The sequence below is a fragment of the Moschus berezovskii genome, chromosome 8 (genome assembly GCF_049115385.1).
Source record: "Moschus berezovskii isolate FMDL1 chromosome 8, NW_MosBer_1.0, whole genome shotgun sequence".
Classification (NCBI taxonomy): domain Eukaryota; kingdom Metazoa; phylum Chordata; class Mammalia; order Artiodactyla; family Moschidae; genus Moschus; species Moschus berezovskii.
In genome coordinates this window covers 99,906,436-99,919,700 of record NC_142467.1, presented here as the reverse complement: position 1 = coordinate 99,919,700, position 13,265 = coordinate 99,906,436, and the positions used below count along the sequence as shown (strand labels likewise).

The 13,265-nt window shown below is 49.5% G+C and overlaps 1 protein-coding gene across 1 annotated transcript in view; it reads right to left on the bottom strand.

Moving 5' to 3' along the window:
• The window catches only part of MUC16 (mucin 16, cell surface associated), a 122,554-nt gene extending 113,921 nt beyond the window's left edge, over positions 1–8,633 (bottom strand). The window contains exon 1 of the mRNA XM_088839034.1: positions 8,501–8,633. Within this exon, the coding sequence (XP_088695160.1) occupies positions 8,501–8,591 (91 nt within the window). The 5' untranslated portion in view covers positions 8,592–8,633. The remainder of the gene's footprint in view (positions 1–8,500) is intronic.
• Positions 8,634–13,265: the final 4,632 nt, after the last annotated feature.

Below are 13,265 nucleotides of genomic sequence, written 5' to 3'. Positions count from 1 at the left end.
CCATCTCCCATCCACCTTTCTAGATCATCCCAGAGCACCGAGCTGAACCTCCTGTGCTATACAGCAGCTTTCTACTAGCTATCTGTTTACACACGGTAGTATATATGTGGGTGCAGGCGTGCATGCTAAGTCGCTTCAGTAGTGTCTGACTCTTTGCAAACCCATGGACTGTAGCCCGCCAAGCTCCTCTGTCCATGGGGGTTCTCCAGGCAAAACTACTGGAATGGGTTGCCATGCCCTTCTTCAGAAGATCTTCCTGACCCAGGGATCAAACCCAGGTCTCATGTCTTCTGCATGGGCAGGCAGGTTCTTTACCACAAGCACCACCTGTGAAGCCCTAGTGTATATATGTCAATTCTAATCTCTCAATTCATCCCTGCTTCCCTTCCCCCAACAATGTCCATATGTCTGATCTCTATGTCTGCTTCTCTATTCCTGCCCTGCAAATAGATTCTTCATATTTTTTTTAAAGATTCCACATATACGCATTAATATACAATATTTGTTTTTCTCTCTCTGATAGTTCACTCTGTCCTGAAGACTCTAGGTCCATCCACATCTCTGCAGATGTATTTCTTATTATGGATCCCAGTCAAAAAATCTGCAAGATGTTCCTGCATCAGCTCATCCTCTGCTATCTAGCTCCGCCTGGCTCCCTTCCCCATCCCATCTCTTCTCTCACACTGGTGTCACTGGGAAGGGAGCTGGTGTCAGCATCAGTGGGCATTTACAGAGCCAGGCTGCCTGGAAGAGAGGTCCAGCTCTCCCACGGACCAGTGGCATGACCTTGGGCAAGTCACATAAACTAACAGTGCCTCCATTTCAGTTTCCTTATCTGCAATGTGGAAGTGATAAGGGTACCTACTTCATCAGGCCACTAAGAGGATTAAATGAGTTAACCTATGTAAAGGGTTTAAAATAGTGTCTGGGACTTCCCTGGTGGTCCAGTGGTTAAGACTGTGCCTGCCAATGCCTGGGACACAGGTTCTATCCCTGGTCAGGGAAGATTTCATATGCTGTTGGGCAATTCAGCCTGTGTGCCAGATGACTGAGCCCACACATCCTAGAGCTCGTGCTCCACAACAAAAGAAGCCACTGCAATGAGAAGCCCATGCACCACAACTCGAGAGTAGTCCCCGCTTGCTGCAACTAGAGAAAGACTGTGCCCAGCTTTAAATAAATACATTTATTAAATAAATAAAATAAAAAATCCCATTGTCTGGTATATATTGCTTTTGACTGTTGTATGAGTATAATTTGTCAAAATTCACCAAAGACAGTGGACTGGATGTGAATTAAAATCTAAAAACATAAAATAAAATAGAATAATAAAAATAGTTGAAAAATATTATTATTACCGTGGCTCATTTTAGCATAGCACTTATCAGAATGTTGTTGTTATTATTATTATTATTATTGTTAGAAGGAGGATGTAAATGGGATCAGAGTGGGATGTAAATGGGAGTGGGTCAGAACCAGAGAAGTGGGAATCAGAATAAGAATCAATGATGGGGGGCTTCCCTGGTTGTCCGGTGATTATGAATCCACCTGCCAATGCAGGGGACACAGGCGAGGAAGTTCCCACATGCCTCAGAGCAACTAAGCTCGTGTGTCACAACTACTGAAGCCCACACATCTAGAGCCCATGCTCTGCAACAAGAGAAGACACCACAATGAGAAGCCCGAGCACCCCAACTAGAGAAAGCCCATGAGCAGCAACAAAGACCCAGTGCAGCCAAAAATAAATAAATAAAATTTTAAAAAAAGAATCAGTGATGGGGAGCAGGGGTCAGATTCACTGTATCTTGTGGCTTAGTTGCTAAGTCACGTCTGACTCTGGGACCCCATAGACTGCACCACGCCGGGCTTCCCTGTCCTTCACCATCTCCTGGAGCTTGCTCAAACTTATGTCCACTGAGTCAGTGATGTCATCCAACCATCTCATCCTCTGTTGCCCTCTTTACCTCCTACCTCAATCTTTCCCAGCATCAGGGTCTTTTCCAATGAAATGGCTCTTCGCATCAGGTGGCCAAAGCATTGGAACTTCAGCTTCAGCACCAGTCTTTCCAATGAATATTCAGGACTGATTTCCTTTAGGATGGACTGGTTTGATCTCCTTGCTGTCCAAGGTACTCTCAAGAGTCTTCTCTGGTACCACATTTCAAAAGCATCCATTCTTTGGTGCTCAGCCTTCTTTATGGCCCAGTTCTATTGGGGAGTCCCAAAACTGGGTGCCCAAAGGACAGCTGTCCCAGAACAGATATTGCAAGTGGCTGGCAGGTCCAATGGAGATGAGTGAGACTGGTCAGGATGGGTAGGGGACAGCCAGGCAGGGTGCCCTGCTCAACTCCAGTGTCTGTTCCCTTGACTGTTGAGAGGTCTGGCTGCACGCATGCAGCTCCTGGGATGTCTCCTCCTGGGCCAGGACCCAAGGTGGGGTCACAAGGAGGTGAAGCCCAGCCTGGACAGCAGAGGAAATGCCAAGCCCAGCTCTACCCTCAGGAGGGGCCTCAGGTAGTGGACTGAGTCCCTTGGTCCTACCCTGCCTTGCTGGCCTACTGTGCACCCCCCAAGGGACTGCTGGTTGGGTAGGGGTCCTTTGGGGGTTTCAGCACCAACTGAAGTCCTACCTTCCCTGGGAGGAGAGATCTAAGGGCTCCTCTCCCTCCCTGAGAAAAGTGAGGACATACTGTCAGCAGAGAAAGAAGAGGACCCAGCAGGGTTCCCACGGTGGCTCAGTGGTGAAGAATCCACCTGCCAATGTCGGGGACACAGGTTCAATCCCTGGTCTGGGAAGATCCCCAGACCGGGGAGCAACTAAGCCCGGGTGCCACAACCACTGAGCCTGTGCTCTAGAGCCCAGGAGCCGTAACTACTGAAGCCCACGCTCCCTACAGCTTGTGCTCCACAGCAAGAGAAGGCACTGCAACGAGAAGTCTGCACAGCACAACCAGAGGAAAGCTCTCACAGCAACGAAGACCCAGCACAGGCAAAAACAAATAAATAAGTTGCTTTTTTAAAAAAAGGCGAGGACCCCTCATAAGAAAAAAGAGCTGGTTTTGCCCTCTCCCTGTCTCACACACACTGTCTCACATACATAGGCACACTTACACAAGTGCACACACACAGCCAGAACTCAAGTCCCGGTGTCCTGGGTTTCAAGCTGGTCCTGCCCCCACTCACTCCACAGAGCCTCAGTTTCCCCATTTTCAAAGCACAAATAACATCAGAGCCCACCTGCCTCTGGGTTGCACAGGGTTTTACTGGGATGCGTTAGTTCATTGACCCACAGGCGGTTTCCCCTCACCCCGCTCTACTGACGAGAGCAATCCACCCTAGCACACTCCAGCACCCCAGATTCTCTGTCCAAAATCTCTCCTCCTTATCACCATTTTAATACTTATGTGTGCCTGGTTGCTCAGTCATGTCCAACTCTTTGCTGCCCTTTGGACGGTAGGCTTCCAGGCTCTTCAGCCCGTGGGATTCTCCAGGCAAGAATACTGGGGTGGGTTGCCATTTCCTTCTCCAGGGGATCTTCCTGACCCAGGAATCAAATTGTTATCTCCTGTGTGTCCTGCATTGCAGGCGGATTCTTTACCCACTGAGCCATCAGGGAAGCCCCTCTTAATACTTAAATACATAATTTATTTACTGTTGATAGGGGTTTTGATCTGCCTCCCCTGCCAGAATGTCAACTCAGCAGGGATCTCTGTGTTGCTCACAGCTGTATCCCCATGGCCAGAACAGTGCCTGGCATGCAGTAGGTGCTCAATAAATTGTCACTGAACAAATGACTGAATGAATGAATCACTGTGTAATAGTCTTGAGTGAAGAGGTGAGGACCTCCCCAGTAGAGTGAAGATGCACAGGGACCCTTAATGTGAGGGAAAGGGGGACCCCCTCCAACCGAGAATGAAGATGCCCCTCTCCTGGGGAGAGTGAGGACACCCCTAGAAACCAGACACGAAAGAAAAGGGTGAAAACTCCATCCAGTGGGCTGGTGGGATGTAGTTGTTGTTTAGTCACGAAGCTGTGTCCGACTCTTTGTGACCCCATGGGCTGTAGCCCACCAGGCTCCTCTGTCTGTGGGGTTTCTCAGGCACGAATACTGGAGTGGGTTGCCATGCCCTTCTCCAGGGGATCTTCCCGACCTAGGTATCGGACCCACATCTGTTGCATCTCCTGCACTGGCATGTGGATTCTCTACCATCGTGCCCCCTGGGAAGCCAGGATATTGGCCCCTAGACTGCTGAGGTGCATATGAAAAGAACAATTTCAGTGAATCCAGACTCTTGCATCTTCCCGTACTTAGAAAGGCACTAAATTCTTTAACTTGGGCTATCTGGTTTTCCTCCTGTATTTCTTTTTTTTTTGGCTGTTCCTTGCAGCATATGGGATCCTACTTCCCTGACCAGGGATGGATGGAACAAATACCCCCTACACTGGGAGTGTGGAGTCTCAACCACTGGACCACCAGAGACCCTGGTTTTCTTTAATTAACAGTCATCTTTTGATGTTCAGACTACCTGCTCTTTGTTGCAAAACTTTTATATAACCTGGTTCTTCCCCTCGCCTCCTCGGAGCAGTTCTCTCAGTGTTACTTGAGATGCTGCCTCCTGGGCTTGAAGTCCTAAAAGTTTCCGCCAAATAAAACATAACTCTCAACTTCTAAGTTGTGAGTAATTTTTACTTTGACAAAGGGGTGATGAAGGGCAGTTGCTGTCTACCCTGGGGGATGGGGGCACCCAAAGGCCAGGAAACAGCCAGGAGAGGAGAAACACTCCTCAACTCTCGGTCTTTTCCAGGTAGAGGGTGAAGTACAGGGCTTAGGAATCATCCAGAAATGGGGGTTCGGATCCCTTCCCTCACTTGTTAAGAAATTTTTTTTAACCTGATGCAAAGAGCCAACTCATTGGAAAGACCCTGATGCTGGAAAATATTGAGGGCAATAAGAGAAGGGAGTGGCAGTGAAGAGATGGTTAGGTAGCATCATCGACTCAGTGGACATGAAATTGAGCAAACTCTGGAAGACTGTGAAGGACAGGGAAGCCTGGTGTGCTGCAGTCCATGGGGTCACAAAGAGTTGGACACGACTTAGTGACACAACAACAACAAAATAGTTGCTTTACCATGCCATGCTAGTTACCACTGTACAGCAAAACGAATCAGCTATATACATACACATGTATGTGTGCATGCTAAGTCGCTTCAGTTGTGTCTGACTCTTTGCAACCCCGTGGACTGTAGCTTGCCAGGCTCCTCTGTCCAGGGGATTCTCCAGGAGGAATACTGGAGTGGGTTGCCATTCCCTTCTCCAGGGGATCTTCCCAACCCAGGGATCAAATCCTGGTCTCCTGGGTTTCCTGCATTGGCAGGTGGGTTCTTTACCACCAGTGCCACCTGGGAAGCCCATACATATACATATATCCCCTCTTTTTTTGGATTTCCTTCCCATTTAGGTCACCACAGAGCACTGAGTGCTTGCTGTGTGATTTTAAACAAAGGGCTCAGTCTCTCTGAGCCTGTTTTCTCTTCCGTAAGATGGAAGGCAATGTGCTGCCACTCTCACCCATTCAAACTCAACCCAGAAAATGCAGGTGAAAGCCCTGGTGCATAGTAGGTCCACAGTAGAAAATGATGATTACTGTGGGCTTCTGGGAACTTGTCAGGTTTCAGCCACCCAGTTAAGGAGAGGAAAAGTACAGGATGCAGATGTAGAAGAAGATTCACCGGATGGGGTCTAGGGTGGAGGGAGAGGTGAGAGGGGAATGGATCTCCACCAGCTCTGGAATTTTTAAAATTACCCTTTAGGGAGATAGAAACTCAGAGAGGTTAGGCATCAGGTGCAAGGACACACAGCCTGTCAGCGCCGGATTTACATTTCTTTTCGTCTCTGCCCAGGAATCGAGTGAGTCTTTTCCAGAATTAAAGTGAAGCGTCCTGAAAGGTGTCTGAATTGACCTGCCAGGGGAACCCCTCCCCGACAGACTTCCTGTTTACTATGGAATTGATGGGCAATTGGGGAGGGATGTCAACCCTTAGTCCAGGCAACCAGCCCTCCTTAGGGCAGGAGCAAGAGCCCGCTCAGTTCACATGGCCCTCGGCACCTGAGTCTGAGGGAGCCTCGGGGTCAAAAGCAGTTAAACAGCCTCTGTTTGTGGTGACGTGCTTTGGGGACAGCTCAGGGGACACGCCCCATCAGAGGTGGTAGAATTGTCCGGTACAAACCCGCCCACCATTCAGGCCATTGTGTAGGTGCCTTTCAATGGCGTCCAACCGCAAAGTTTTTCCGGGGCCCAGAGCTGTCCTGGGTGACTCAGGGCTGGGGGCTGGGGCGCCCTCTCCACCTGTTCCAGGACCGGCAGAGAGTGAGGCTTGAGTTGGGGAGGGACTAGGAGGTGGCCCACCCACCCTGGGTGGCTTCCAGGCTGCCACTATCTGGGGACTGAGCCCCTGATAATGGGGGAAAAAGGATGCTCCCACCCTCACTCCCCTTCACTCTCTAGAAGCTTCTGTTTTGCAGCCAAGCATTAAGGACAGTCCTTTCTCCTGGGAGGAGTAAATTAACAGATATTTAAGCACCCGGCACGGTGCAGGAGATGAGGGTTCGATTCCTGGGTTGGGAAGAGCCCCTGAAGGAGGAAATGGCAAGCCACTCTGGTATTCTTGCCTGGTAGATCCCATGGACCGTGGGGCCTGGTGGGCTATAGTCCTTGTGGTCACAAAAGAATCAGACATAATTTAGTGATTAACAAACAACAACAGTGTAGATGGCGGTTTTCAGGTTATTTTGTGCACCAGAGGGCTTCCCTGGTGACTCAGACAATAAAGAATCTGCCTACAATGCAGGAGACCTGGGTTCAATCCCTGGGTTGGGAAGATCCCCTGGAGAAGGGAATGGCTACCCACTCCTGTATCCTTGCCTGGAGAATTTGGACACCAGAGTGGTTTGGCTGGAGAGCCCTAATTTCCTGCCCAAGGGGTAAAACAGTGAGGGGGGTGGTGGTGGTGGTGGTGGGGAGTCCAGAAGCCCTGGAGCCACACATGGAGAGTCTTGGACCTTCTTTTGGTAGAGAAGAGAGCCTGGTTCCTCTCCCCAACACCAAGCTGGAGTCTCACCTCTTCCTGAGGCCGGTGGGCTTTCTCTGGTTAGCCAGGCCCAAGCTGACCCCCAAATGACTAACAGGCCTATAAGGTCCCCCTTGGGGTCCAAGAACACACCTTCCTTAACCCTCACCAGCTGCCTTTCTGCTTCCACCCATCCCCTCAGCATCCCCTGATTGTGCAGCCCAAATTCGCTCACATCACATCAAAGAACCCAAATACACTTTGCAGCTTCCTGTCTCCTGGCCTTTGCCCCCTCGGTTGTCCCTGCCAGGAGTGTCCTTTTCCTTCTTCCACTGACCTCATCTGTAGAAATTCCAGCCAACCCAACACTGCCCTGTAGTTTTGGGGAAACTTCCCCCTCTCTGCAACCCTAAGGTGACAAAGCTCTTGCTCAACTTTGTACCAAGAGAGACTGGGCACCCCTCTGTCTTGCCCACCAGCCTGGAATTCCTGCAAGCCTGGGGCTGTGACTTGCTCACTTCATATCTGACAGCTGAACACAGGTGCTGAAATCAGAGGTGTCAATAAAACAACAAAAAAACAAAAAAATTGGAACTTCCCTGACTGCCCAGTGCTTAAGACTCCAGGTTCCCAATGCAGGGGGCACAGGTTCGATCCCTAATCGGGGAACTAAGATCCCTGAACACTATGTGGCTCTGTCAGAATATATAGAATAAAATAAAACTCATCATAAAAAAAGAAACAAAAACCCAAATGGATAACCAATAAGGACCTACTGTACAGCACATGGAACTCTATATTCTGTGATAACCTGTATGAGAAAAATCTAAAAGAAGAAGGAATATATGTACATAAATTACTGAATCAGTTTGCTATACACCTGATACTGACACGACATTGCAAATCAACTATCTGCTTAGTCGCTCAGTCGTGTCTATTTGCGACCCCATGGACTGCAGCCTGCCAGGCTTCTCTGTCCATGGGGATTCTCCAGGCAAGAATACTGAAGTGGGTTGCCATGCCCTCCTCCAGGGGATCTTCCCAACCCAGAGACTGAGCCCAGGTCTCCCACGTTGCAGCAGATTCTTCACCGTCTGAGCCACCAGGGACGCCTGTAAATCAACTATACTCCAATTAAAAAAAAAAAAGCGCCCTAGGAAATGAACACGTCAGTGAGCCAGTGAAAGGAGGAATGCCTGGCCATCTCTGATCCTGCAATATTTAATTCCCACTGTAGCCATCCTGTGACGTCTCCTCCAGTCAGTGTGGAAAACCAGCCCCACCTGGCTGACTGTGATGGAGGCCTTTGCCAAAAAAGCAGAAGCCCTCTGCGGACTGCCCTGGAGGGGGCTTGGGAAGCCTGTCCATCTGTCCCTCTCTCCTCCAGGTATGTATCTGCCTCCTCCGCTGACCCCAACCCAGCCCGGCTTACCTGGCCAGCAGGTGAGGAAGAGGCTCACGGTCAGAGCCACCAGGTGCCCTCGCTGATGGCGCCCCGGGCATGCAGGGTCTTCCCTGCCCATGCTCCTGCCCACCCTCCTGCCCACCTGTCTGGCAGTGCTCCTCACACCCCGAACGAGCCCCAGTGACTGAACCCAGCCCAGCCTGGCCGGACTTCTGGGAGGATGGTGAGGACACGCCTTGCTGAACTTCCTAAGAGGGGCAGGGCTTGCCCTAGGGGGAAGCAGTGGTTCTGTGGCTGGCAAAGGTCAGCTGGCTTTATTCAGCGGCCTCGTGATGACTAACGCCTACAGACTGATACTGATACTGGGCAGGGCCCTGTGGGGCTCCTGGGCACAAGCTGTTTCTGTGTCCCACACCTCCATTTCTTTGATTATAGGAAACAAACCTTCATTCGGCCTCTAAGACCTTCCCTGAGTTCCAAGGGGCAGATTCAAGCAGTTGTTAATTAGGGAAGGGATGGGGTGTAAGACCAGGGAGAAACTAACAGTAAAGAGCGGCCTCGGGGCAAGGTCCTGATTCCCATCAATGGATACACACACAACAATATCATTGAGCTCTTTTGCAGAAACTGAAACCCGCTTCAGGTGGGAGAAGTTAATGATTAATAATGGTGTGCTGCGCACAAGCATGTAGACCCCAGACCTGTTGAACTTGAAGGTTGATGATGCGGACTCCTAACCTCACCACCGATCCCTCAGAAGAATATCCACAAGCTGATCATACCCTCTTTGAACAATTACTATAAAACCTCTCACTCCTGTTGGCTCAGTGATAAAGAATCCACCAGCCAGTGCTGGAGATGCGGGCTGCATCTCTGGGTCACGAAGAATACCTCGAGAAGGGAATGGCAACCCACTCCAGTATTCTTGCCTGGAGAATTCCATGGATAGAGGAGCCTGGTCGACTACAGTCCGTGGGATTGCAAAACGTCGGACAAAACTAACACACAGCACAATCTTCCCCAAGAGAGAACACGTGGTTTTGAGGGCATGCGCCCGCTGTGTCCCCCTTTGCTTGGCAAAGCAATAAAAATCTCCTTTTCTACTTCACCCGGAACTCTTCTCTGATATTTGATTCAGCACTGGTGTACAGAGAAGCTGAGGTCAATACCCTCTGTGAAGAGGGGCACATGGGACCTCCACACACCAGACGAAACCTGGCTCCTGAAAAGCCTGCTGCCAAACCAAGAGATGCCCTGAAGTGGCCGTCTGGCTGGGCTTAAAGGCAAACAGAGGTCTGGGCATAGATCTGTCCTAATCTTTCAAGCCCCCTGGGTTTTACCTGGCTGACAACTTCCTGCTCAGGAGCTGGCACTACCAGACTGAGCCGGGTGGACCCTCCCTGGGGGAGGCACGGCTGGCTCAAACTGTTTTGGAATGTGCAGGAGTGGACGGGAGATTGCATTCCCATGTGAGAACTCTCTGGCTGCTGGGGGAGTGGAGGGCTGGACTTGGAGTACCCTTGGGGAACCCTGCAGAACCGCCCTGTGCCACCCCTGGACCCCTCTAGGACCCACATAGTCAGCATGGAGGATGTAGCTAAGCCATTCAGCAGCCCCCAGGGGCAGAGAAGGCCAGGAGGGGCTGACCTGGGATTATTCTGCCTCTTCCTTGAAAACCAAGTGGGCTTGAAGGTTACTTATCATCCCAAGCCTGGACTGTTACAACAGCTGCCCCTAAAAACTGCCTCTCCCCTACCGTCCGCCAAACACAGACTGTGCCAGGGTGAGCCTCCTTAGGTACGTGATCCTCAGTGGCCCCCATGCTCCTGCCTCATCCAGGGGCTCAGGAGATCCCCATCCTCCCTCCTGGCCCACCCCTCAAGCCTCTAACAGCCAGAGGAGTGGGTTTATCTTCTCATCCAGGGGATGACACAAGAAGGCACCTCGTGTGAAGGTGACAGGCAGGGGCTACCCCACAAAACCTCACATCTCTCCTGCATCTGGCTGCTGTTGTTGTTTAGATGCCCTGGTACCCAGAGCCAAACTCCATGCATCTGTAGTCAAGGCGAGCTTATCAGAACACTCCCACACCCAGCTCCTTCATGCTCAATGCAACTTCCTGCTAACCTGTTCTCCCTTCTTGCCCTAATGATCTCAGTTCATTCGTTCTCAGCTCAGACACACTCTGAGCCCTGAATACCCTTCAGGCATGCAGCCTGGCCAAGATGCACAAGTGATCAAAATGGGCTGACAGAAGCACTGTAGTGGCCCAGTGGCTAAGATTCTGAGCTCCCAATGCAGGGGGCCCAAGTTAGAGATACCCGGTCAGGGAACTAGATCCCACATGCCGCAACTAAGACCTGACACAATCAAATAAATAAATAAGAAGTCAGTTGGAGATACCAGTCCCAGACTGGGAAGGGGTCTGGGGATCAAGGAAGGCTTCCTGGAGGAGGTGCCACGTACACCAAGTCTTGAAGCTGGAGCCAGCTGGGCCAGGGGAGTTGGGGAGTGGAGAAAGGAGTGTTCTGGGGAGAATACACAGCAATAGCAAAGACTGGAGGTAGAAGGAAGCAGGAAGTGGAGTCTGGCTTTTGTCCAAATCCTCTCCCTTGGTTGTCTGCCTGGGCACCCCCTCCCTTCCTTAAGAAAACAATCACAGAGAAACAGAGGCCAAGTCAGAGAGTCCAGAGGGAGATTACAGGGTTCGGTTCCCCCTGCCTCACAGAGGGGAAAATTGGGTACTGGAAAAGCAATAGGACCAACAAGATCTGTGACAGAGGGGGACCAGACCCCTAGATTCTTCAAACTCTTCCTGATTAAGCAATTTATTTATTTACTTATTTATTTATTTTTGGCTGTGCTGGGTCTTCATTGCTTTGTGCCAGCTTTCTCTAGTTGAGGCAAGTGGGGTCTACTCTTCATTGCAGTGTGCGAGCTTCTCATTGCTGTGGCTTTTCTTGTTGTGGAGCACTGGCTCTAGACATTTGGGTTTCAGTATTTGTGGCGCATGGGCTTCGTTGCTCTGAGGCATGTGGAATTTTCCTGGACCAGGGATCAAACCCATGTCCCGTGCATAAGCAGGTGGATTCTTATCCACTGTACCAGCAGGGAAGTCCTGTTTAAACGATTTAAATCTTCTGTCTCTCCAGAACACGAAAGCAAGTACTTCCGAGCACCATCTGGGAGTCCTCAGGGTCCAGGAGCTGCCCTGCTCTTCAAGGGATGCACAGGGATTTATAGGGTTAGGTTCATGATGGGTAATCATGACTTCACAGTTTATTGAACACCTACTATATGCTAGGCATGGCGTCCAGTCGTCATTGAGACCCTGAAGCTAGGTGTCACTCCCACAGCAGTTCCCTAAAGTGGTTGCTACTCATTGACCCCATTGCAGAGATGAGAATGCTGAGGTTTAGGGATTTGCCCCAAATCATGCATCTAACACACAACAAAGCTAGGGCTTGAACTCTCTTTTGATGAAGAACAGTGCTTCTCACCTAAGGGCTATTTCCCACCCCACCCCCTATTCTCCACCCCTCCAACCTCCCCACCACCGAGGACATTTGGCAATGCCTAGAATCATTTTGTGGGTCTTTCATGATAGCTCAGTGGTAAAGAAACTGCCTACCAATGCAGGAGATGCAGATTCGATCCTTGGGCCAGGAAGATCCCCTGGAGAAGAAAGTGACAACCCACTCCAGTATTCTTGCTTGGGAAACCCTATGTACAGAGAAGCCTGTTGGGCTACAGTCAAAGGGGTTGCAAAGAGACCAACACGACTGAGTGACTGAACAACAATAGTCATTTTCGGTTGTCATGAGGAAAAGGGGAGCTGCTACTGGCATCTAGTGGACGGAAAACACAAACGTTGGTGAATAGCCTACAGTGCACTGGACAATAAATTATCCAACCCCAAATGTCAATAGTGACACTGATTAAAAAACAACAACAAAACCAAAATAACATGGCCACTGAGCACTTGAAATGTGGCTAATGTGACTGAGGAACTGAATTTTTAATTTTGTTCAATCTGAATTAAAAGTGATAATCCTCAGTTCAGTTATCAGAAAATTTATGAGTAGGTTGGAACAGCACAAATGTGTGCATTTTTCTTTTTTAAAGTTGATTTTATTGAAATACAGTTGATTTACAATGTCTTGTAAATGTACTGTACAGCAAAGTGATTCAGATATACAGATAGTTAGATGTACATATGTATGTATATCTGTCTGTATCTATATCTATGAATATCTATCTATAGATATGTGTATCTATCTACATAGAATAGTGATTCTAAAGTGATTCAGATATATATAGATATGTGTGTATATCTATATGTGTATATCTATCTATAGATCTGTCTATATATATTCAGATACACAGAGAGGTGTACACACATAGAGAGGCATACACATACAAAGAGAGGTATACACATACGGAGAGAGGTATATCCATATATAGAGAGGTACATATACATAGAGAGAGGTATACACACAAGGAGAGAGGTATACCCATACAGAGAGAGGTATACCCATATGGAGACAGGTATACCCATACGGAGACAGGTATACATATGTATAGAGAGGTATACATGGACTATACGGGTATGGTCCATGGAATTCTCCAGGCCAGAATACTGGAGTGGGTAGCCATGCCCTTCTTCAGGGGATCTTCCCAACCCAGGGGTCAAACCGAAGTCTCCCACATTGCAGGCGGATTCTTTACCAGCTGAGCCACAAGGGAAGCCCAGGTACACATATACATGAAGAAGTGAAGTGAAGTGAAGTCG